The sequence below is a fragment of the Octopus bimaculoides genome, chromosome 16 (assembly GCF_001194135.2).
Source record: "Octopus bimaculoides isolate UCB-OBI-ISO-001 chromosome 16, ASM119413v2, whole genome shotgun sequence".
Lineage (NCBI taxonomy): Eukaryota > Metazoa > Mollusca > Cephalopoda > Octopoda > Octopodidae > Octopus > Octopus bimaculoides.
In genome coordinates this window covers 35,212,911-35,237,795 of record NC_068996.1, presented here as the reverse complement: position 1 = coordinate 35,237,795, position 24,885 = coordinate 35,212,911, and the positions used below count along the sequence as shown (strand labels likewise).

The 24,885-nt window shown below is 37.3% G+C and overlaps 1 protein-coding gene across 4 annotated transcripts in view; it reads left to right on the top strand.

Annotated features, from left to right (window-relative positions):
- LOC106870681 (centrosomal protein of 290 kDa) overlaps positions 1-24,885 on the top strand; it is a 364,606-nt gene that overhangs the window by 109,940 nt on the left and 229,781 nt on the right. For all 4 annotated transcript variants that reach the window (XM_052973702.1, XM_052973701.1, XM_052973700.1 and 1 more), the window contains exon 2: positions 9,197-11,627. In XM_052973702.1, the coding sequence (XP_052829662.1) occupies positions 9,197-11,627 (2,431 nt within the window). The remainder of the gene's footprint in view (positions 1-9,196; positions 11,628-24,885) is intronic.

Here is a 24,885-nt window from a genome sequence, read left to right as displayed (position 1 = left end):
TATATATGTGTGTGTGTGTGTGTGTAAATTGTATGTATATGTGTGAGCATGTATGTACATATACGCACACACATGCATGTGTATGCAAGGATATATATACATATAATTGACATAGATGTATAATATATGCACAAAATTCAGATGGATTGGACTTATATACAGAAATGCACAACTAACATTTTTTTCTTTTCCTATGCACAGAACCATATCTGTTTGTGCTTTCATGCTTGACTGATTGTTGTTACAAAGTGCTGTGCAAATACAGGATAATACAGTTGTGAAAGGTTAAGTGATGGCAACTGTTATGTTACACAGATGCACACTCACAGCACACGTGTATAGCTTTCAGATGATTTGGCTTCATTCAGCCAAGCATGACCATCACTGAGAAGCAGCTCTATACACATCAATGCTGCAAGTGTTTACTTAGAGGCAGGAGTGGGGTTGTTTTGATATTGCTGCTGCTGAATAATAAAGGTTCCCCACTTCCATTCACCTCTTGTTAAACTCTCTTTCTTTCATCATCATTATCATCATTGTCATTATTATCATTGTAATCATCGTTATTGTCATCAGCATCATTGTTATCATCAATCATCATCATTTCCATTTTTACATCTGTTTTTCCATGCTTGTATGGGTTGTACAAATCTTCTTTCCCACAGCATCCTGCCACTTGTGATCCTTCATAAACTCTTTGGTGAGATTCCACACCATGAAATCAGACTTATTTCTTCCCATGTCATCTTCTCCCACATGGTCATTCCCCATGGATCACTAGGTACTTCTTTACCCAACTGTCATCCTCCATACACATCACATACATCTACCACTTCAGTCTTCTCTCTTACACACTACATCTCATTCCTCTTATACCCAGTTTTTCGTTCATTCTTCTTCATTCGTACAAACATTACAGACCCAGCAAAGCATGCTGGCCTCATTTCTACCCAACCTTTACACATATTCTACATTTAGTGTATATGTAGAGCTACCATGTAACTCCACTCTTCAAATGTTTAAAATGTGTGTGTGCGTGTATGTATGTGTACAGATGCTTGCATTTGTGCTCATATGCCTGTATGGCTGTGTACATGCGTTCACATATGAATTGTATGTACATGTGTGCACATTCACTTCCTTGTGTCTGGATACTTCTATATGTTCTCTGTGTGTGTGTACATGCACATGTGCCTGTGTGTCTTGATATGTTTGTGTATGTGTGTCTTGATATGTTTGTGTATGTGTGTATACATGTTTGTGTTTATGTATGTTTTTGTGTATGTGTTTGAGTTCGTACATGCACATAAGCCTATATGTTTATGAATATTTGTATTTGTGCATGTACATATGCCTGTATGTCTAGGAATGCTTGTGTGTGTGTTTGTACCTATGCTTGTATGTTTAGGAACGTGTTGTGCATGTGTGTAAATGTGCCTATATATTTATGAATGTTTGTGTGTGTGTGTGTGTGTGCTCAAGCATACATGTTATTCTCGTGTACCTGTTAACTTAATATATCTGTTGGTAGTTTCAGCAGGCAGCTAGTCAGTTGTTCATTATGATTTCACATATTATGCTTCATTTAAATTATAAAAGAATGTTTATTATTACACTGTCTTGTAATAGATAGAACAGCTTTCATCTTTTGTTTGTTAATAGTACAAATAACTTGGTTTGAGCTTACCAGAAATCAGTTGAAGGTTGACATGTTAAAATCTTGAGACTAATAACCAAAATACCTTGAGTTTAACAGCACAACTATAGGGAAATATTACCTTGCTTGTAAATAGGTGAGCTTTGGTGATGGGAAGGGCATCAGTCTAGGGAAAATCAGAAAACCTACCTCAGCAAATTCTGTCTGGCCTATGCATTGTCATCATCATCGTTTAACATCCATATTGCATGCTGGTATGGGTTGGATTGTTTGCTTGGATCACACCGGCCCAGAGACTGCATTGTTCTCCAGTGTCTACTTTGGCATGGCTTCTATGACTGGATCCCCCTTTTTATTCTAATGCCAACTGCTTTACAGTGTGTACTTGGTGCTTTTTATGTGGCACTGGCACTAGTGAGTCATATAACTTGAAAGACCAAGATCCCTGTGGGGCCAGAATAGAGGGGAACGTGGCTTTATGTCCCCTTATCAATGCTCACATGGGATAAGTGGACATTAAAAAAAATGATAATCAATCAAGAACAGGTGCCATTCAGTTAATGACACATCTCTCTCAAACTCGGCCATTTTGTACCTCAGTAAGAAATTATTGTTAGTCTAAGGATTGTAGATGGAAGAATCAGTAGAGAACTGGATAAAATTTCTTGTAAAGGGCCAGGTAGGCATGACATAATCCATTGATTCATATCATTCCTTATGATGATTGCTCATCTATCTTGTCAGATGGTAGCTGTTTCATTCAGCCTGATTATTCCAGTTTACTTTAATCCCTGCATGTGCACAGGTATGACTTTTCATGCCATACATCCATTGCCGTAAGACTTTATAAAATTACAAAACAGATCATGAAATTAAATGGTAGTGTAACATTTGTGCATTGTTGTGTTTAAGTAACAAAAGCTTGTACATTTTTACCACTCTTTTGGTCATCATAGTAGGTTCTATTGCAAGAAGACTGATACTATTTTGACTGAATTTTACATCAAAGTATTTTTTTCTCCTTGAAGAGCTGCCCAATCAACAGCTTTGTCAAAAATAACAAGAGCCTCCTTTACCCCTGGGAAATCTATTTAACTCATAGATGGGATCCTGACACATACTACCATTCCAGGCCAGAATGGACCTGTGCATAATAGTAATTAATGATTGATTCAATGCTCCCCACAGCTCCAGGATTCAACCCTCACTACTGGATACAGTTTAATTTATTGCAATACACAGAGAATGTTGTTCCTACCTGACCCCTGACATCCTACATGGTTGTAATACATTGTTTGACATCGTTGTTGCTGTTTCTGTTTGAATTAATGTGGTGCCTGTTATTGTTCTAAGTATGTTTGTGTTTTACCTTCATTACTATATCTTGTAGGAAAGTGGGTTTTTTTGTGTTTTACTGGGGGTTGTTTTGCTGTGTGTGAGACACACTTTGATCTTGCTAAGGATCAAACACACACACAAAAAAAAAAAAATGTTGTTGCTACTGTTGTTCAGGTCTTAGTTGTAGTTGTTTATCCCTAAACCTGCTCTGGTTGACAAACCCCAAAGCATCCTAGTCCTTACCAACTCGTTTTTTCATTTAGAGTAAGACTGAACAATTCTCCCTCACTTTCCAAAGACAGCAACAAGGTGTGATTTAAGACAGTACATTCAAGAATACCCTCCCCAGTTTCATTAAAAAAATATTTGGTACACCAACTGAAGGCCTCTTTTAAAAAAAAAATCTATTTGATAAAAAATCATGGTATCCACCATTTTCAAAAGTAATTACTATATGACTTCTGATATGAAAAATATCTCCTTAAAATAATTTTAATTTCACTTAATGTAACCCAGTGTATGCATTTGAAGCAGTACTAAATTAAAATAGTCTACTCTGTAACATAGTTAATGTATATACAGCATTGATAGGCAAGTTACTGCAGTTTTCATCCAAGATAGACATATATAGACATATATTTAAAAACAATATATATTGAAGGGAGACAAAACAATTGTCTTGGCATTCTCCTGATATATATTGTAATTTTTTAAACACAGCACATCTATGAGATTTTATCTCAGATGAAAACTGCAGTAATTGGCCTATCAATAGTGAATATACTTTAACCCTTTTGCAAACAGATTCCTCTGTCAAATGTAATGCTTATTTATTCATCTTGTTTTGAATCAATCTTGCATTATCTTGTAGCTTTGAGATTTCAATGGTGTAATTGTTTATTTTTAGACTGATATTGTAGGGTAGGTGTGAGAGGTTGGATCTGGCCTGATTGAACATAAAACAGGTAGAATATTTGGGTTGAATATGGTTGGCTTAAATGTTAAAGAGATATAAATATTATAACCTTTTAGCATTCAGTTTACTCTGTCAAATGTAATGCTTATTTATTCACATTGTTTTGAATCAGTCTCACATTATTTTGTAGCTTTGAGATTTTCCTGATGTTATTCTACATTTTTTAGAATGACATCATAGGGTAAGTGTGAGAGGTTTGATCTGGTCAGTTTGAACATAGAACAGGTAGAATATTTGGCCTGATATGGCCAGTTTCAATGCCAAAAAGTTAACTACATAGATGGCTATTCCATGTAATGTCTTATTAAGGGAAGCAATGTAATGGGGATGGAGTTGTCTGTAAATTATTAGTATAGGGTCCACAATTTTTGACAAATCATAAGAGTTCTGTTTCAAAATGAGTTTGGGAACTGCTTGTTTAAGAAAAAAACAACCTGCTATTTCTAGCAAATTGGGTAACCTTCAGTGCTATTCTTAATCAATTTGGAGTCAGATTTCTGAGAGATTGGATAGAATAATTGTGCTGCTGTGTCTGATTTATGTTGGGATGATGTGACTGTGATGACATCTGTGTATGAGGCAGTAGTAAGGTCATGCAGGTATCAGTAATTGAGGAGTCAATGAAAGGTTGGATTCTTGTGGCTCTCTTTTCTTTATTTATTGGTGGTGGGAGTTAGTTGGTTAGAAAATATAAAAAAGTGTGCCAAAAACAAATTGGAATAGATCCAATTTATGAAAGATTGGCCAGCGACATAACGAAAAGAAATCAATATTTCTCGGAAATATTGATTTCTCATAAATCTGTAGACTATTGGATTTACTGACAGTTGTAATCACACTCTTAATATATGTTTGGTACATATTTTTCTGGGTCTAAATGGATAAAGGCTAACATAGGTGAGGCTAGAGGGATTTGAACTCAGAATGTGAATGAACAAACTGCTGCTATGAAGCATTTAATCTTTTGGTTAGATGGTTTAACAAAACTAATAAGCTGGAGAGCTGCACCAGGTTCCAATCTGATTCGGTATGGTTTCTATGATTAGATGCCCGTCCTAACACCAACCACTCCAAGAGTATAATAGATGCTTTTTATGTACCACCAGCATGGGTGCCAATTACATGACACCAGCATCAGCCTCAACTATGATTTCACTTGGTGTGATGAGTCTTCTCAAGCATGGCATATCACCAAAGGTCTCAGTCACTTACCATTGCCTCTGTGAGACCCAACGTTCAAAAGGTGCTTTTTATGTGCCACTGGCATGGGTGCTTGTTACGTGACACCGGCATCGACCATGACTATGATTTCACTTGGCTTGACAGGTCTTTGTATATACTGTTAGTTTTAATCATTTCCCTGTTTATTTTATAAACTTAATTAATATTTTAGGTTAGCATAAAAACTTCTTAACTTTGTGGGATCAGCATCAATGTCATTTTAACATCCAGTAGTTCATTCTTGCATGGGTTGGACGGAGTTTATTGAAGGAGATTTTCTATGGCTGGATACCCTTCCTGTTGCCAACCCTCACCTGTTTCCAGGCAAGGTAATATTTTCTCATGGTTAGACATGTTCTTGCAGAATAGTGGAAATAAATGATGTTACTTGTATGACAATGATTTTACAACTATCATGCAAGGTCAAGATAAGGAGTCACATACATATATACAGATGTCACTCCAATACATGCTTGACTCCAATACATGCTTGACTCCAATACATGCTTGACTCCAATACATGCTTGACTCCAATACATGCTTGACTCCAATACATGCTTGACTCCAATACATGCTTGACTCCAATACATGCTTGACTCCAATACATGCTTGACTCCAATACATGCTTGACTCCAATACATGCTTGACTCCAATACATGCTTGACTCCAATACATGCTTGACTCCAATACATGCTTGACTCCAATACATGCTTGACTCCAATACATGCGTGACTCCAATACATGCGTGACTCCAATACATGCATCAGTTAATCACTCAATTAATTAAAAGTGACTATGGAGATATTAAGTAGATAAACACAGTTGAGCTTGAGTTGTGTGTGCTCCATGTAAATGTTTTCCAAGCAAAACTCTATCTACCTTCCTACATACACACACATACATGTGTGTGTGTGTGTGTGTGTGGACTGGCTCCTGTGCAGATGGCACATAAAAAACATCATTTGAGCATGGCCGTTGCCAGTACCGCTGAACTGGTCCTCGTGCCAGAGGTACGTAAAAGCATCCACTACACTCTCGGAGTGGTTGGTGTTAGGAAGGGCATCCAGCTGTAGAAACTCTGCCAAATCAGATTGGAGCCTGGTGTAGCCATCTGGTTCGCCAGTCCCCAGTCAAATCGTCCAACCCATACTAGCATGGAAAGCGGACGTTAAATGATGATGATGAGGTAAGTCATCTGAGAGTCCATAAGTCAGAAAAAAATCGTATATCTGTTAATTATTATCTGTGGATAATACTGTACATTTCAGAGGATATACGTATTTATCTTTTATTTGTTTTAGTTATTAGGTGGTGGTCATGCTGGGGCACCACCCCAAAGAGGTTTTAGTTGAACAAATTGACCCCAGTACCTTTTTTTAAGCCTGTTACTTATTCTATCAGTCTCCTTTACTGACCTGCCGAGTTACAGGGAGTGTAAACAAACTAACACCAGTTGTCAAGCAACTGTGGGGCACACACACACACACACATACACACACAACAGGCTTCTTTCAGTTTCGTCTACCAAATCTACTCACAAGACTTTGATTGGCCCGAGGCTATAAGTAGAAGACACTTGCTCAAGGTGCCATGCAGTGTTACTAAACCCAGAACCATGTGGTTGAGAAGCAAATTTCTTTTCACGCAGCCAATACTAGGGGCCAGTTTGATAGTAGAAAAAGAATATTAAAAAATAAATGAAAGATACTTGATGTTAATTTTTTTTAGTTCTTCTTTAGGAAATTTATATATATATATATATATTTTTATTCATTTAAAAAATAATTATTTTCAGTATGACATGCATATTTAAAAATATATCTGATATAGATACATATCTTTTTGCTGGATAAAGTGTAAGTTATAAATAGTAAATATTACACGGCAATATTGTACATTATCTATAATAAAATTATCTAGTCTGTAGAGTTTACTAAAACTTTGTTTAGGCCATATCCTTATGCTTACTCCACTTCACTACACTTTTCTGTTTTTTTTGGGGTTTTTTTTTTTTTTCAATGCTGGTATTAGTTTAAAGGTATTCTTTATAAGTTCCCTTCAGTAGAAGGAAACTGTGAATGACAAATACACCTCAGAAATTTGTTAGCTCCCTTTGTTCTGTAGTTTATTTTATTTATTTATTTTTTCTCCTCTTTCGTAGGGGAGGAAATCTACACAAGAAATTACTAAGAACAGTAACTCAAGAATGACACGGTTATACACATACAGTACCACACCTACACACTATATTATTGTTTTAAAGTTTGTCATCTAGATCGGAGTTCGAATATGATTTAAGTTACTTTTGTTTCCTCTCAAATGTTAAGATTAATCCTGTAATGGGATTACATTCATTAAATCAATTTTTAAATTCTTACTGGTTATTAAAACAAAAATTTTAAAATTGGTTTTGAAACAAATTTAAATCTATAAATACACTTGCGCATGCGTATATTTGTGTGGGTATATTTGAATGTTTGTGTGTGTGTGTGTGTGTGTGTGTGTGTACTCACACCCCCTATACATGTATGTATCTAAATGTGTGTATTTTATATATGCGTGTGAGTGCGTCTTGTATTCTTTTCCAGTCATTAGATTACAGCCCATACTGAAATACGAATTCAAAAGCTTCCAAACATAGATGTAACTACACTCCCCCCCCCCATTCCCACACAGGAATAATACGTTTCCACACAATTTCTGTCTACCAAATGTACTCACATGCCTTTGGTCAGTCTAAGGCTATAGCAGATACTTGTTCAACATTCGTGCTTCCAGCAATTTTTGGAAGAGAGAGCACAAGGTCAGAGAGGAATGCAGTTCTAGGAGAAAAAGATGTAATAAATTTAGAAGGGCACACTTTTCCTGAGGGTGGCAACATCAGTTGTCAAGTAAAGAGGGTGAGGAGGACATGCATGCATATTTATAAATGTAAATGTTTGTAGGAAGGTGGGATGGTGTGAAAACAGGTAAATATCAAGAGGTAAAATAAGTAAAAATAAGACAAAAGCAAAAGAAAACCTGCCACTAAGGGAATATGAGCTTGATGGAACTTTTTCTACTTGTACATTTTGTGGCGAAATCTACCTGTCTGACACAAGACTTAAATCTCACATAAAAACAGACAATAGAGTAGTTCCTACTGATTATAGAAAATGTCACATATGCCACAGCATTTGCAAATCTCAAAATCACCTCAAGAAATATTTGAAGATCCTTTAAGGTCAGATAATACAGGGCAGTTCAAGTTGTGTCAAAATTAGCATTCAATTTATGTGGATATCTTTTTAAAGTATGTCTAGTTTGAAAAGCCACATTAGATGTCGTGCCAGAACTGAATATCATACACACTGATGTGGTCGAGCTTTATATCGAGCTAACAATAATAATAATGTATGTGTGTGTGTGTGTGTGCATGTATGTGTATGTACATATGTGTGTATGTATATATGAATGCATATATATGCATGTATGAATAATGTATGTATATATATGCATATATGTGTTTATGTATGTTTATATATATTTGTATATATATATATATGTGTGTGTATTTGTATGCATATATATATGTGTGTATATATGCATGTATATATATATATATGCATGTGTGTATATATGCATGTGTATATATGCATGTGTGTATATATGCATATATATATATATGTGCATATCTATGTATATATATGTGTATGTATATGTGCATATATATATGTATGTGTATATATATATGTACGTATGTGTGTGTGTATATATATATATATATATATGTGTGTGTGTGTGTGCATGTGTGATCAGTACTTCATATTTAATTTATCGTTTTCACAACTCTACTATATACCCTTTCTGACTTGCAGCCATTGTAACTCAGTGTAGCATTCTATAAATATATTTTCATTCATCGCTTCACTGTGCTATTCATCTAACAGAATAATTTATTTTTTTTAATTTTTGTTTTTTATATTATAAATTAATGATTTGTTACACATTTCTTTTCTTTGCAGGCTTTCCAATTACCTGATAAACTGGATGCCTCACGGAAACTAAGACAGTCCCTTATTCCGGCACCTAAGGTATATTCTAAAACAGCACAACAGGAAACCAATTCATACAAAACAAACACTGCTGTTGATGAAAAGCCAAATACCTCAAAGCAGTTCAATATCGGAGATCGAGTATGCATCAGTAGCCAAAAGCACGGCACGCTTTTGTATTTTGGTAAACTACATGTATCAGATGGTTTGTGGTGTGGTATTGAACTAGAGTTACCTGAAGGATCCCATAATGGTAAAATTGAAGACGTCAGGTATTTTACCTGTAAAAAGTTCCACGGTATTTTTGCTCCAATTGATAAGGTTGAGCGTGTGATTCCGAGTAAGCCTCTCACAACATGGGCAAAGGTCAAAGAATCAAGCGTAAATGATGAGAGAAACAATGAGCTACAGAAAGACCAGTCTGTGACAAATATAGAAAATCACGAAGAAGATTATCCAGTAAAGCGTCGGAGTGAGGGGGGAAATGTGAATTTTTGGAGGAAAACAAAACCACAAATTCAAGACCAAAATTTGTCAGAAACACATTCTCTGGAAAATCAAGTTAACCTTTTGGAAACTCATCCATCGCTTGCTAACAAAGGTCATGACAACTCTGACCATCATACACCTTGGCAGCAGTTCTTGAAGTCCCATGGTTCACCAAATTCATATGTTCAATCACAACACATTCAGAACCAATCTAAATCACCTTCTCAGTCTCAACAACTGAAGGCTGTGTCAAAGGAATGTGAATCTTCATCTCCATATACATCTGGCCATTCTATACCATTGCACTCATCCAGGACAACTGGGTCCACTCAACAGCTACAGAACAGCACAACTTCATCTTATTCAGACCAACAGCAATCTTACTCACGGTTGCAATACCAGCCTCAGCAGCAATACTCTGGACAGCAGTTCAAACCTCAGCAATATCAGCGGAATTCAATTCCACACCAATACCAGCAGCAGCAGTACCAACAGCCACAGCAGCAGCATCAGCAGTTCAGCTCACCTCACTCTCATCATCAAAGCCTGCACTTTTCACCTCAGCAACAGTACGACACGTCATCGCTGCCTCCTCAACAATTGTATCTACACGAGACACAGCAGCCAGGTCACCAGTACTCTGGCCACCACTACCCACCTCAGCAACAACAGTACCCACCTCATCAGCAGCAGTACCCACCACCTCAACCACAGCAGTATCTCCCTCAGCAGCAATATCCACCACCACCACCACAACAATCCCAGCAATATCCGCTGCCACCACACCAACACCAGTACCCACCAGCTCCACAACAGCAGCCATACGCATCTCCACCCCAGCAGCAACAATACCCACCACTGCCACTGCATCAGCAACAGCAGTTCATACCAACACCTCCACCCCATCAGCAGCAATACCCCCAACCACCACACCATCAACAACAGTATCCCCCACCACCACACCATCAATCCCTTCCCCAGCAGCAGCTGTATGCTTCACCACCACCACCACCACCCCAGCACTCTTCAAAATCCTCTGATCACAGCTTGTGTCTCCCTGAAGAGCGTTCTATAAGTGAGGAAAAAGACAATGGCTCGACCCAAGCCGACATGGGAATCAGTGCTTGTGTTAAGGAATACCTGGAATCTGACCGTAGAACTTACTTCAATTTTACATTTGATGCTGAAAACGGTGGCAATGTCAGGACAGCATCAAACAAACCAAATTCCTTGACATCATCACTCTACCAGGCAGAGAGAGAACTTGACCCGGCAGGAGTCATCTGGGAACTGGAAAATACAGATGATGAGATCAGTTTCCGTATAGATTCTGAAAAAACATCAGAATCTAGTTCGTTAGCAACAAGTACAGATGAAAAGCAATTGACATCAAAGTTAGAAAGCGGATCTCCTCTAAACTCTAAGTTGGCTTTAACTGAGAATAAAATGGCAGAGTCTGAAGCGTTGCTCATCAAACAACTTGAGGAAGAACTTGCAAGTAATATTGTTGAAAGGGGTACAGAAAGTGAGAAAGGTAGCAGTGAGGAAGATGAAATTATTATAACCAATAATAAGGATAAGAAAAATAAACTTCTAATAAACATAGAAAAGGCAGTGGAACATGGTGTTAACAGCCTTCATGGTGGTCATATAACTTTGGACATGAAATCCTCTTTGGATTCGCAGTTCAGTGACATAACCTCTGATAGAACACCACCAATAATGACTGATTCTGGTATCATGGTTGACAGTAGAATATCTGACTTCGGTCGATATAAATGTTCTTCAATGGAAAATAGTCTTGACATGGAGCATCTCCATACCAGTGACCAATTAGCTGCAGATCTTCAAGATGGCCACAGAGAGAAGAACAGACCTACCTCTCTTATTTCAACAACCAGCGTTGACACTGGTAAGTCTTTTGTGATGAGAAATTAGTGTTGTCATGCTTATTATTCATATAGTCTTTTGTTGGCATTTTAGCATTCAAACCAGTCATATGCTGTTCAAATATTCTACCTGTTCTATATTCAAATCAGCCAGTTCCAGCTTCTCTAACACATGTATGTTTTTCTAGAAATAACAATCACATAATCAAAATTGCAAAGCTATCAGATAATATATAATTAATTTAAAACAATTTGAATAACTAAGCATTACATTTGACAGGGTAATCTGGAAGCTTAAGGTTTAAAGATAACTTATTGCTGGATAAAATGCTTAGCAGCATTTATGTTCTGTGTTTGAATTTCATCCTTTTGGGGTTGATCAAATAAGTACCAGTCAAGTACTGGAGTTAATGTAGTTAACTTCCCCTTCCCTTTAAAATTGCTGACTTTGTGCCAAAATTAGAAAGAATTACTAGAAGTTTGCTCTAATTCAAGAGACTTCATCTATTTGTCGATAGTTAATACCACCAACCAGCACATAAGATGTGCCTTTGACAGAGTTCATCGTGTTACAAACATTCAAATCATATCTCTGATCTGAAGATAAACCTAATACCTCAATTTGTTGCATCCTATAGCATCTTCCATTTCATAATACCAGAGTTTTGTGTTTTATAAGGCATGAATAGAAGGGGGATCTGACATACAGGTCTACTGCCAGAAATAAGGGCCTGGAGTGATTAACACTTTAGGAGGCTGCCCTTCTTGAAGCAGGTCTGCTTATGACCACTAATTTTCAATTAGGTTATATACAGTGATTGAAGTGTTGGTCAGTAGTTACCCATGAGCAACACCATGGGAAGCTATCCTAATTGATGACCAGTCAACTTGTGGTTGTTAACTTTTCAGCAGGGCTATTTACAGTGTTTGAAGTAGTGGTTAGTAGTAGACCATGGTTCATTTAGTTTCCTCTTGCGTATCACCCATCAATCTCAATGATCTTGTATAGATCATGAGATAATCTCGTTTTTTGATTAAGCTTAAATAAAAAATTATAATCCTCTAGAATTCACAGGGATTCAAAAGTTTGCTGATCCTTTACACTGAAGTATAGAATTACATATCAGATAATGCTTTCACTTTGCATTATGTATGCAACTATATGCTTTACATTTTTTTATTATGATATATATATATATATGTATGTATGTATGTATGTATGTATGTAGAAGGTTGAAAAGTAGTACATGAGTTGATATGTACAAGGAAAATAGGACAAGGTAGAAAATGCTAAAATTTATCATGAAGTGCATTTTAGTACTGGTTTTAGTCTTTGCGACTTTTTCAACTTAAAGTAAAGCATGAAAAACAATTAAATAATGGAAAAATTAAATGAAATGTTTTTAAAAATATTTTTCCACAATTTAATTGTTTTTTATGCTTTACTCTAAGTTGAGAAAGTCACAAAGACTGAAACCGGTACGAAAATAATGTTCTTTATGATAAAATTATTTTAGCATTTTCTGCCTTGTCCTATTTTCCTTACACACACGCGCGCACACACACACACACACAAAAAGACACTCATTACTTTTTGTGTGTTTGTCACCTCACACAGATTCGCAATGCACTCAGTCTTATAGTCTTTTGCATAGTACCATTGTGTGCATGTGTAATTTGATAACAGTTTAACTCAGCTTAACGTTTTGTAGGCAGATGACACATTCACATCATCAGTTGTTTAGCAACAGAGTGGAGAATCTTTAAAAGAAATTTAAAATGGCTTCATTGCTCAGTTCATGTTATATGAGTGTTTTTGTTATTATAAAAACATTTAGTTATTTCATTGGTAGGTCCACATAATGTTGTAGACAGGGATACTGGTATCACTTTGTCAGCATTCTGCAGGATGTGATATTCCAACAACATCAATTCTTTACATTGGCTACTTTACATGATGGAGTTGACAAGTTAACATAAGTTAGTTGTGATTCTGTGGTGTGTAATATTTCACCGAGAACAGTTATCATTTAAGGGAAGTAAATGATTTAATGTTGTCAATGTGTGACTGACAGGAATTATGGTAAGCTGTAATCTCTATGGGCAGCAGAAATTATAGCTTAGATGCTATATATGTATAGGCCAACAAGGCTCAGGTTATCAGTTGCAAATGACTCGAAGACCATTAACATGGTGTACCTCTGGTGACAAAAAATAAGATAGGTCAGTTTTCCTATTGATGGATATTGCAGGCTGATAGAGTATGTACCAGTTCTCATGGAAGAAGATTTGGCAATTATGGGCTCCTGATAAGGAGGGTCTCTGTGATATATACTCCAGATGATGTTGAGGTAATCAATTTAAAACTCCTAGAGTCTCCAGATGAAGTAAAACAGGGAGATGGAGTTTTCCACACCTTATACATGAAGAAGTGCATGTTTTGCATGTATCTTTCCTTGGGTACTGTCTGGTACCTCACACCATCTGATGTACTGTTTGTACATAAGATGGTGTGAGGTTGGCTTTATAATTCCTAGCTTCTGAGATCTTCCCAGTGGTTAGTTAGGATTTTGACAGCTGTAGGTTACAATGTAAGGTGAAGATTGTGTGTATTTGTCTCTGTTGTAGAAGCATGCAATGCTGGCAGTGATATTAAATGTGAGTAGCTAACTATAACATTATGTGAATTAAAGAGTTTATGATATCAAGAAATTTAATTGGTGTCAGGAAGCTTTTAGTACAATAAGGGAAACATTTAGATTGCACAGAGGATTAAACCACATTACTTTCCTCTTTATAACTCTCTTCATGTGTGGAAGTGACAGACTCTCTCTCTATATATACTAACTTATGGTAAAGCTGTTCCTGATTAGTGCCTTGTTATAGAAGGGTGTGACCCTGCTGAACTGTCTTACTGTCTGCTGATAGATTATAGATTCTTCTGCTGGTTCCTGTGACTAGGTTTCTAATTGTAGCTGGGAGGAGCAAAGGTTGAACTGTCTATGTATATAAACAGTTTTCTCATTGAGATTTCTGTGGGGATTAATACTTGCCTGTCTTGGGGTCCAGTGTTAACAAGTTGGCCTTTAAATTGGTAGTTGGTGTGAGGTCAAATTCTTTGAAGATTTCTAAAAATTCTTCCTAAACATATAGTGTAACCATTCATATGACTTGAGATTGTTAGACCATCATTTTTGTCCAGAGCTTAAATGTGGAGTGTGGATGTTTTTTTTCTTCTTAATGTGTCCAGAATAAATAACTTGATTTAATTAATCTCATCTCTATTGTGGCTTGTCATGGATATGTTGAACAGTAGGCCACTTTCCTTTCTGTTTTTTTTTATCCAGTAGAAATCATCATGAAACAGAACTGACACTCTAGTATTTATAATGATTCTGATATTGAAGTCACTAATTCTAATGAACTGTGTTACCAAAGTCTTGGGTCTTCAGGAGGAGGGATTTTGAATTTGAAGCTACCAATGTTGAATTAATAGTGACTTGAAACTTCACTGATATTGGTCTCAAATAAAAAAAAAATGAAAAAGAAAAAAACTAGTACTGCTGGAGCTTTGAATCACTTAGTCACCATTCATAATAAATAGTATTTTGACTCTAACTAGTATTGACTCCTTTATTCACTGTATGCTTAGTATACTTAAGCAGACACAGATATACATATCTACAGACACATTCTGAGATACCCTTGCATCTTCTCTTGTTACTAGATTTCCCCATCTGCTTGACACTTGCAGCTATATATAAGATGTCTTTTAATGCAAGTTCTTTTCTAGCAAGAACTGTCTGCAGGTGTAGTAATTAGAAATTTTTGTTTAATTTAACTCTCTATCATCTTTATCTCTGTCTGTCTCTCTTGTATGTGTGTATTGTGTGTATATATGTGATGTATGCATGCATGTATGTGTGTGTGTACATGTCTACTTATCTGTCTATTTATCCATATGGTTACCTTCCTGTCTGTCTAGCTGTTTGACTTTCTACCTGAATAGAATGTATATCTGGTTGTGCACACACACACCACGTGCATGCACACACACACATACGTGTGTGTATTTATATTTATACTACATTTGTTTCTCTCTCCCACCCAAATTATAAGTCGGTCTTTCTGTGTGTGTGTGTGTGCGCGCGCGCGCGTGTTATTTCTAAAATATATTCCTTTACTCTCTCTTTCTCCTTGGTGTTTATTTATCTTTCTATTTTTCAGTCCCAACTACCCTACCTCCTGCTCCCTACATGCCCCTAACTTTGGTATTTTGTCCTTTATTACTCCTTAGCTGAAAGAAAAAAAAACCCTTTTCTTTTTCTCTACCCTTTCTCTGTCTGACTGTCTCTGTCTCTCTTTCTCTATCACCCCTAAACAGCAGCAGAAACTATTTATATCATAAAAAGATTGTCCCAGGGAACCCCTATTTTTAAGTGTGTGAGAGAATTGTGTGTGTGTGTGTGTGTGTGTGTGTGTGTTTTATCTAAAGTCTACATTTGTTTTTCTTATCTTTTATTTCCTTTTCTTTATAATTTGTTTTTGTCTTAGAGGTAGCTTGGGTCTAGAGAGCCAACAAAGGTATTTCTTCCCTTCTCTTAAGTCTACGAGGAAACATTCCCTGTGTAACATTCTTCTAGGTTTCACTGTTCTGTTGGTAGAAAACAAGTTAAAAAAAAAAAAGAGAATAAAAGAAAAAAGAACCTCCCCCACAAAACTACACAAAAACAAACAGCAAATTCAAGATGCTGGTGCCACCGGACATTATGTCTTCCAGCACAAACACTGCCCTTCTTTGCTGGTTGAAAGGTTTGCCTTTCCCCACTTTTAAAATTCCATTAAGCACATGCCGCATCAAAAGGAACTAAGGAACTACTTTCGGGAACTGCTACCAGTTGTTTGGAACTTACCATTTTAAACTATGCAAGGTAATTTGTCTCACATATACCCACTAATATACATGCATAGGTTTATGTATACTATCTCTTTCTCTGTCTGTCTGTCCGTCTGTCTCTCTCTGTGTCTCTCTCTCTGCCATCCTGGGGCCAGTTACTTATATCTGTCACAACTCATAAATAGTAATCTTTATAAGCAGCTTTTCACCAGGTGTATTTTTGCCATCATCATCATCATCATTATTATTATCATTAGCAGCACTTCCACATGATCATCCTCATCTCTTGAACAGTTTTATGCAGGTTACCACTGCACCGTCTGGTGCACCTCTGTGTTTCTATGTACAGCAGTGTCTTTTGGGAATGTTGGGTTAGGGTTGTATAGCTACATTAGCTTTTGTTTTGTTGTTTTGTTTTAGTGTTATTTTAGTGTTGTGTAGAGAATGTTCTAGTATGGGTTGTGTTATATTAATGAGTAGTGTTTGTGCAGAGTAAGTGAATTGTTGGTGTTATAGTTTGTTATTCATTATGTGAAAGCATATCTTGATGTGGTTGTGTGGTAAGAAGCTTGCTTTCCAACCACATGGTTCTGGGTTCAGTCCCACTGCATGGTAGTTTGTGTAAATGTCTTCTGTAGCCACAAACCAACCAAAATCTTGTGAGTGGATTTGGTAGACAGAACCTGAAAGAAGCCTGTCATATATATATATGTGCGTGTGTGTTTGTGTGTGTGTGTGTGTGTGTATTTGTGCGTGTGTGTGTATTTGTGTGTGTGTGTGTATGTTTGTTCCCCACCACCACTTGACAACCGGTGTTGGTGTGTTTATGTCCCCATAACTTAGCAGTTCAGCAAAAGAAACTGATAGAATAAGTACCCAGCTTTAAAAAATACATTAAATAAGAACTGGGATTGATTCATTTGACTACACATTCTCCAAGGCTGTGCCCCAGCATGGCTGCAATCTAATAACTAAAACGAGTAAAAGATATTTAAAGGGAGGTGTTGTGTAGAGAAAGTGAATTATTTTAAGTTATATTATCAAATTAAAGGTATCTTGTGTAGAATAGGGTCTGTGTCCAGTAGGACAATCTTGTGTATGTATGATATGGTCCCCATGTTGTAGGACTTTCTCTAGTGTGTGTAGGATGTGGTCTGTGTCTAGCAAAATTGTTGTGACTGTAAATAATATCAGGACACTTGATACGGTTTTTATGTTTTCAGTCATATATTTTTTGTTTGGTTATATGCTCCTATTATTATTGGTACAGTTTTTACTGTTTTTGTTTATTTTAATTTCAAGAACATGAAATTCAGCCTTCTTGCTGTCAGGTAATGCACCCAATGGAACATCCACATTGGCATTCCAAACAGGACCAGTGGTGGAGAACAACAATGTTAAAGAAATTAAGAATTTACAAGAATTAACTGGTCCGTTCCCAGACAGAATCACAAGAATTAATAAGTCTGTTGACCAAGGAACTAAGCACAATTTCCTAAAATCCTTGTCCTAGCAATGCTGCTAGGGAGGAGAGATATTACTAGTTTGAGATAAACTCTACAACCATAGAAGTGCCATCAGTTGGGTGTGAAATAACTGCATGCAAGCATTGAAACTGTATGTATTCATTCACTGTCAAGCCATTTCTGACTTGCAGAGTTTTAGTGAACTGCTGTCGTCACATGTAGGATAAAGCTGGCTATTGACTGAGTCCTTCATAAAGGTCATCTCACTCAGATTTTTTTAAATATTTTGATTAGGAAAGGTGATTAGTTTTCCTGACTAGTAGTTATTATGGAAAAAGTTAAGTGATAGTTGCATCTGAAAGAGATGAGGGTAGACCTTTCCCTTACTGATCAAGTCCTTATTGACTTTTTCAGTTTCATTAGGAAAAGGTGGACATACTCTCCATCCTCAGAACATTTATTGAAAGGTAAGTGAGGTTTACCAGCATGACCCAAATGAGCAGGCCTACTTTTAATGTGTACCTATGGGCTGGAAAATGACACCTGAAGTGAGGGCACTTACTTATCGTAGTCAGATCAATTCTGGCTCTACAGGTTCTATGATTGGTTCCAGGGTGATGTTCCTACTCCAAGAATAGTGCCATATTTGATATATTTTGTGTGTACCCTTAGCTTTCACTTTATTTCATAGTATGTGCATGTCATAGACCCCACCTCCACTTGTTCCTGTCATATTCTCTTACCTCGATGTGTCACCCCCAAATTTGATTTCACCTTTCATGCTTCTTCTGGGTCAACCAATTTTCAATTCTGGTAGAGTAGGGTGGATGGAAGCATCTATTAAATCAATAGTTTGGTCTATTTATATGTGTAGTGTAGGGGTGGATGTTTTGTGGCAATAAAACATTTCACTACTGGTGGTGAAATAGTAGAGGAGCCGAGATCATCATCATCATTTTTATCATGATTTAATTTCCTTTTTCTATGCTGGCATGAATTGGACAGTTTGATAGCAACTGGCCAGCCAGAGATCTGCCTAGGCTCCAATTGTCTGTTTTGGGATGTTTTCTATGGCTGGACACCCTTCCTGGTGCCAAGCACTTTGCAAAATGTACTGGGTGTTTTTTTTATATGGCACCAGCATGGTAGTAGTAGGGGTGGTAGTGGTAGTAACAGTTGCAATTGTATTAGTACTTGTAGTAGCGTTGATGTTATAGTAGTGGCCACACATTTGTATCTTCTGAGTTCAAATCCAGCTAAGGTCAAGTTAACCTTTTTGTTTTTTCATTCCTCCTAAGTACTTATTTTATTTCAAATGGATAAAATACACACCTCTAATGTATTGAGGTTGAATCAGACCAGCCACTACCACCATCACTTTGTTTAAAATGTGTGGTTTCATGTAATCATCATCATCATTTTACATTTGCTTTCCATACTGGCTTAGGTAGGACAATCCAACAGGTTAGAGGACTATATTTTCTCCAATGTTGCATTTTTTATATGGTTTCTATCTGTAGATGACCTTCCCAACACTATTCATTTTATAGCAGTATATCTTTTATTTTTACTTGTTTCATCATCAGACTGTGGCCAACCTGGGGCACCATCTTCAAGAGTTTTTAGTTGAACAAAGTTGACTCCAGTACTTTTTTGTTTTGTAAAGCCTGGTACTTATTCTCTCAGTTCTCTTTTGCCAAACTGCTAAGTTACAGGGACATGAGCACACGAACACCAGTTGTAAAGCAGTAGTGGGGGACAAAAACATACACGTGTGTGTGTATATATATATATATATATATATATACACGCACACACAATGAGCTTATTCCAGTTTCCATCGACCAAATTCTCTCACAAGGCTTTGATCAGCTGGATGCTACAGTAGAGGACACTTTCCCAAGGTGTCATGCAGTGGAACTGAACCCAAACCATGTGGGAAGCAAGCTTCTTATCACTCAGCCATGCCTACACCTATACTAAGTTGGGAGGTGGGGAGGGGACACCTTGTGACTTATAGAGCAAAAAAACATCCCATGATGGAAAGGAAGAGGTTTATTGTAAAAGGATGGAAATAGAAAGAAAAATTATTTGTAGAATTTTTAGAATGTTGGAAAAATACTGTGTGTGTGTGCGTGTGCATGTGTGTCCCAATCTTGCAGGAGTCAACTTTGACTTTTATCCTTCTGTAGGGTTGGTAAAATGAACCCTTTTCTTGTCCTGTGTATCACATGCGATACATGAGACATATTTCCTGGTATACATGCATCATATATGATACACATTCCCAGTTTTTTTCCATCCACCAGAGTAACTTGAGACATATGAAAGGAAAATATTATTATATCACTCAGATCATATGAAATAAGGGCTAACTAAAAGTCTGAAAACAAGCAAGGACATTTGGGACAAACTTAGGAAAATGCTTTGGACAGGCAAATGGTTAAGTAATAGTAATGCTCTGAGGCCTTATATACTCATGTCAGAAGTTGATGTTGTTGCTATCGCTATTGCAATGTGATGCTCTTTGTGATGATGTCACGTCAAAGAAATCATTGTTGTTGGTGTTGCTTGTATTACTGGAGTGGACGAATGCCATTTTTTCTTGTATCAGAAGCTGTCAGAGTTGTTGTCCTTAGTAGTTGAGTAGAGAATCAGATTTTAATTCAATTTAACATTTTACTCCCCTCTCCACCCCGCCCCCACACATATCCATCATCATCATTTAATGTCCATTGTCCATGCTGGCATGGTTTGGACAGTTTAACTGGGCTGGCATGCTAGAAGGCTGCACCAGACTCCGGTCTGATTTGGCATAGCTTTCTATGGCTGGATGCCCTTCTTAAGGCTAACCACTCCGAGAGTGTAATGGGTGCTATTATGTGCCACCAGCATGGGTGCCATTTGCGTGACACTGAGGTGCTTTTATGTGCCACTGGCACAGGTGCCTTTTGCATGACGCCAGTATTTGTCATGGCTGCGATTTTGTTTTGGGTCTTCTCAAGCACAACATAATGCCAGAGGCCTGAATCATTACCTCTATGAGGCCCAATGCTCGAAAGGAACTCAGTCACTTTGCCTCCATGAAGTCCATCACCTGAAAGGTGTTCTTTACGTTCCACCAGCACAGGTGCCAGTTTCTATGACTATGATTTCACTTGACGGGTCCTCTCAAGCACAGTACATCACCAAAGGTTTCGGTCACTAATCATTGCCTCTGTGAGGCATATATGTGTATGTATGTATATATATATTTGTGTGTGTGTCTTTGTGTCTGTTTGTCTCCCCACCATCATTTGACAACCAATGCTGGTGTGTTTACATCCCTGTAACTTAGCAGTTTGACAAAAAAGATCAGTAGAATAAGTACTAGGCTTACAAAGAACTAGTCGTGAGGTCAATTTCTTTGACTATAACCCTTTAAGGCAGTGCTTCAGCATGGTTACAGTCAAATGACTGGAACAAGTAAAAGAATAAAACACACACACACACACACACAAGTAAATACAGAAATGGGGTGTGTGACAAAAATTATATATGTATAATTTGTGTGTCTGTGTTTACAACAGTGGTATTATTTATCTCCCTTTATATCTTATAACCTAGCAATGTGAGAATTCGATATTGATTAGATAAGTAGGACACTGACATAAATACTTGGATTAATATTATCAATTAAAACCAGTGAAAGTATAAAAAAATACTCATGGTTATATAATGTACATATGCACACACACACACACACACACACACACACACACACACACACACACACACACACACACACACACACACACACACACACACACACACACACACACACACACACACACACACACACGTACATAATCCTCAACATCATCTTTACATCCACTCTCTATACCCTGAAGCTCATACACTCCATTTTTAGCTTGGTTCTTTGGCTCAATGCCCTACCTAATGCCAACCACTTTATTGAATATTTAGAGTGCATTTAACATTGTCATTTTCCTTGGTAAATCAAGATTATGCACTTTCTGCTTATTCACTAGTAATTGCAACTGGTTTTGTGCATAAGTTTTTACCCATCAGCATACAGCCTAACTCTGTATGAAAGGCTGGATCAGGCTGTTTTGAACGTAAAACAGATAGAATATTTGGGTTGGATATGGTCAGTTCAATTGCTAAAGGGTTAAGAAGAAACCTATCAAGCAGAAAGAAGCTTGCTTCCCAAACACATAGTTCTGGGTTTAGTCTCATTGTGTGGCACCTTGGGAAACTGTCTTCTGTAGTGTCAAACTGACCAAAGCCTTATGAATGGATTTGGTAGAAGAAAAAAATTGGATGAAGCCTGTTGTGTGTGTGTGTGCTTATCTCCCTTGTCAGTCATTAAGATAGTGTTCTTGTGGCTAGTGAGTTGGTTTGACTCTTATTTCTAGCAATGCTGGTACCAATTAGTACCCCTTGGTCACTTTAGTGATGTCTATAAATTTGCCTTGTTAAATTTCTAATAAGCCACCTATATTATTTATAGTTTTCACTTTTACCATTTTTGAAACCAGCATATGAGTTCAATGATTTTCTTGGTGAGTTGAATTTAACCCTAGGTGCAGTAAGAGCTGCCGATGAGAATTGAGATGCTCTATCAAAAATTTGAAATTCCTGGTGATCTGGCTATGTCTGGAAAGTGAGTTTAGCTCACTTGTCAGTCATTAAGATAGTGGTATTGTGATTAGCGAGTCGGTTTGACTCTTATTTCTAGCAATGTTGGTACCACTTAGTACTCTGTCAACTCTAGTAACATCTATGGATTTAGTAAGTCACCCATGGTGAGGCAAGACCTTCGTACATTGGGCCTCACCGAGGCGATGACTACTGACCGACACCTTTGGAAATGTGCTGTGCATGAGAAGACCCGGCAAGCCAAGTAAGATCGTTGCCAGTGCCCCTGGACTGGCTCTTGTGCGGGTGGCACATAAGATGCACCATTTTGAGCGTGGCCGTTGCCAGTACCGCCTGACTGGCCTTCATGCAGGTGACACGTAAAAGCACCTACTACACTCTCTGAGTGGTTGGCGTTAGGAAGGGCATCCAGCTGTAGAAACTCTGCCAAATTTAGATTGGAGCCTGGTGTTGCCATCCAGTTTCACCAGTCCTCAGTCAAGTCGTCCAACCTATGCTAGCATGGAAAGCGGACGTTAAACGATGATGATGATGATGATATATATATATAGGTGAAGTATATTTGCCACTTAAATGTGGCTGACCCCTAAGGGTGGATGTTACTGTGGCAAATATACTTCACCTTGTCGTGCAGTTACTGTTAATACCTCGTTCAGAGATTTAACATATATATATATCCCTCTCTGTTGGGAGGCACAAGCACTTGCAAAGTGGCTGAGTTTCTCTTGAGTGTTGGGCCTCATGGAGGCAAAGTGGCTGAGTTTCTCTTGAGCGTTGGGCCTCATGGAGGCAATGACCAAGACCTTTGGCATTATGTTGTGCCTGACAAGAAGACCCATCAAGCTGAGCAAAATCACGATCATGGCAGATACCGGTGTCATTACACTCTCGGAGTAGTTGGCATTAGGAAGGGCATCCAGCTGTAGAAAACCATGCCAAATCAGACTGGAACCTGGTGCAGCCTTCCAGCATGCCAGCCCAGTCAAACCATCCAACCCATGCCAGCATGGACAAAGGACATTAAATGATAATGATATATACCTACCTACCTATCTACTTATGCATGTCTTTGTGTATTTGTTTTGTACACCACTACCAGTTGACAACTAGCGTTGGTGTGTTTGCATCCCTATAACCTAGCAGTTCAGCAAAAGAGACCAATAGAATAAGTACCAGGCTTTACAAAAAAATAAGTACTGGGTTTGATAAGTTCAACTAAAATTCTTCAAGGCAGTACCCTGCCATGGCTGCACTCTAATGACTGAAACTAGTAAAAGAAGAAAAAAAAATTATCATTTGTCTGTTGCAGCCATTTAATCTTTCAAGAGGTAGGCACCAGCCTTACAACATTCCATCTGCTGCATTCTCAAAATATAGACCTTTATTTCTTGAATCAAATGAAACCATCATTGTCACTTCTTAATACACCTTTCTTACCATTTCAATATCATCATCATCATTGTGACCATCATCATCATCAATGACTTTTCATTTGCCGTTCCATGCTGGGAGAGGCTGGTTGAAGTTTGTCCCACAAGTTAAATTATGAACAAAGATATTCCATTTATGACCATCCTGTCTTTTATTCAGACAATGTATAGTCTGAAGTACATTACCCAGTATGTTCTGTTTTACATTATTAAGACAGTCAGATGTTATTTGAGGGAGATTTAACTGTTTTTTCTTGCAGATGTAGCTATCACATAGAGGATTCTATATTTTGACTTGTCGAACTGAAATGGTTTAGTGGATGAGAAGGTGGACTATCAACTTCTAGGTCTTTAGTTCAAATCAACAACAGATTTTTCTACTGTTTCTTCATGAAATCTAAGACCCTCCCAGCTTCCATTTACAATTAGTATCCTTACAAAATTATACCTATCACTTATAAGATTAACATACTTTCTAACCCTACACCCTTCTCTCTCTCTCTCTCTCTCTCTCTCTTATAGTATTTTACCACAGTTTTCCACTGTATTTGTCTCTCCCTTCTCTCACATCTCTCATGAGATGATGAAACAACTTTAGAAGTTTTTGTACTGTAAACTCCGTGTGTGTGTGATGTACTTCTGAATGTATGTGTTTGTGGGCTGAGGTGTCTGTACATAACAATGTTGAAACTGGGGAAAGATAATATAGGTGGTAGACATGAATGTATCATTATGTATATTTAGATGTAAAACTGGAGAAAAAATTGTTTTTATGTATATATATATATATATATATATATATATATATATATATATATATATATAT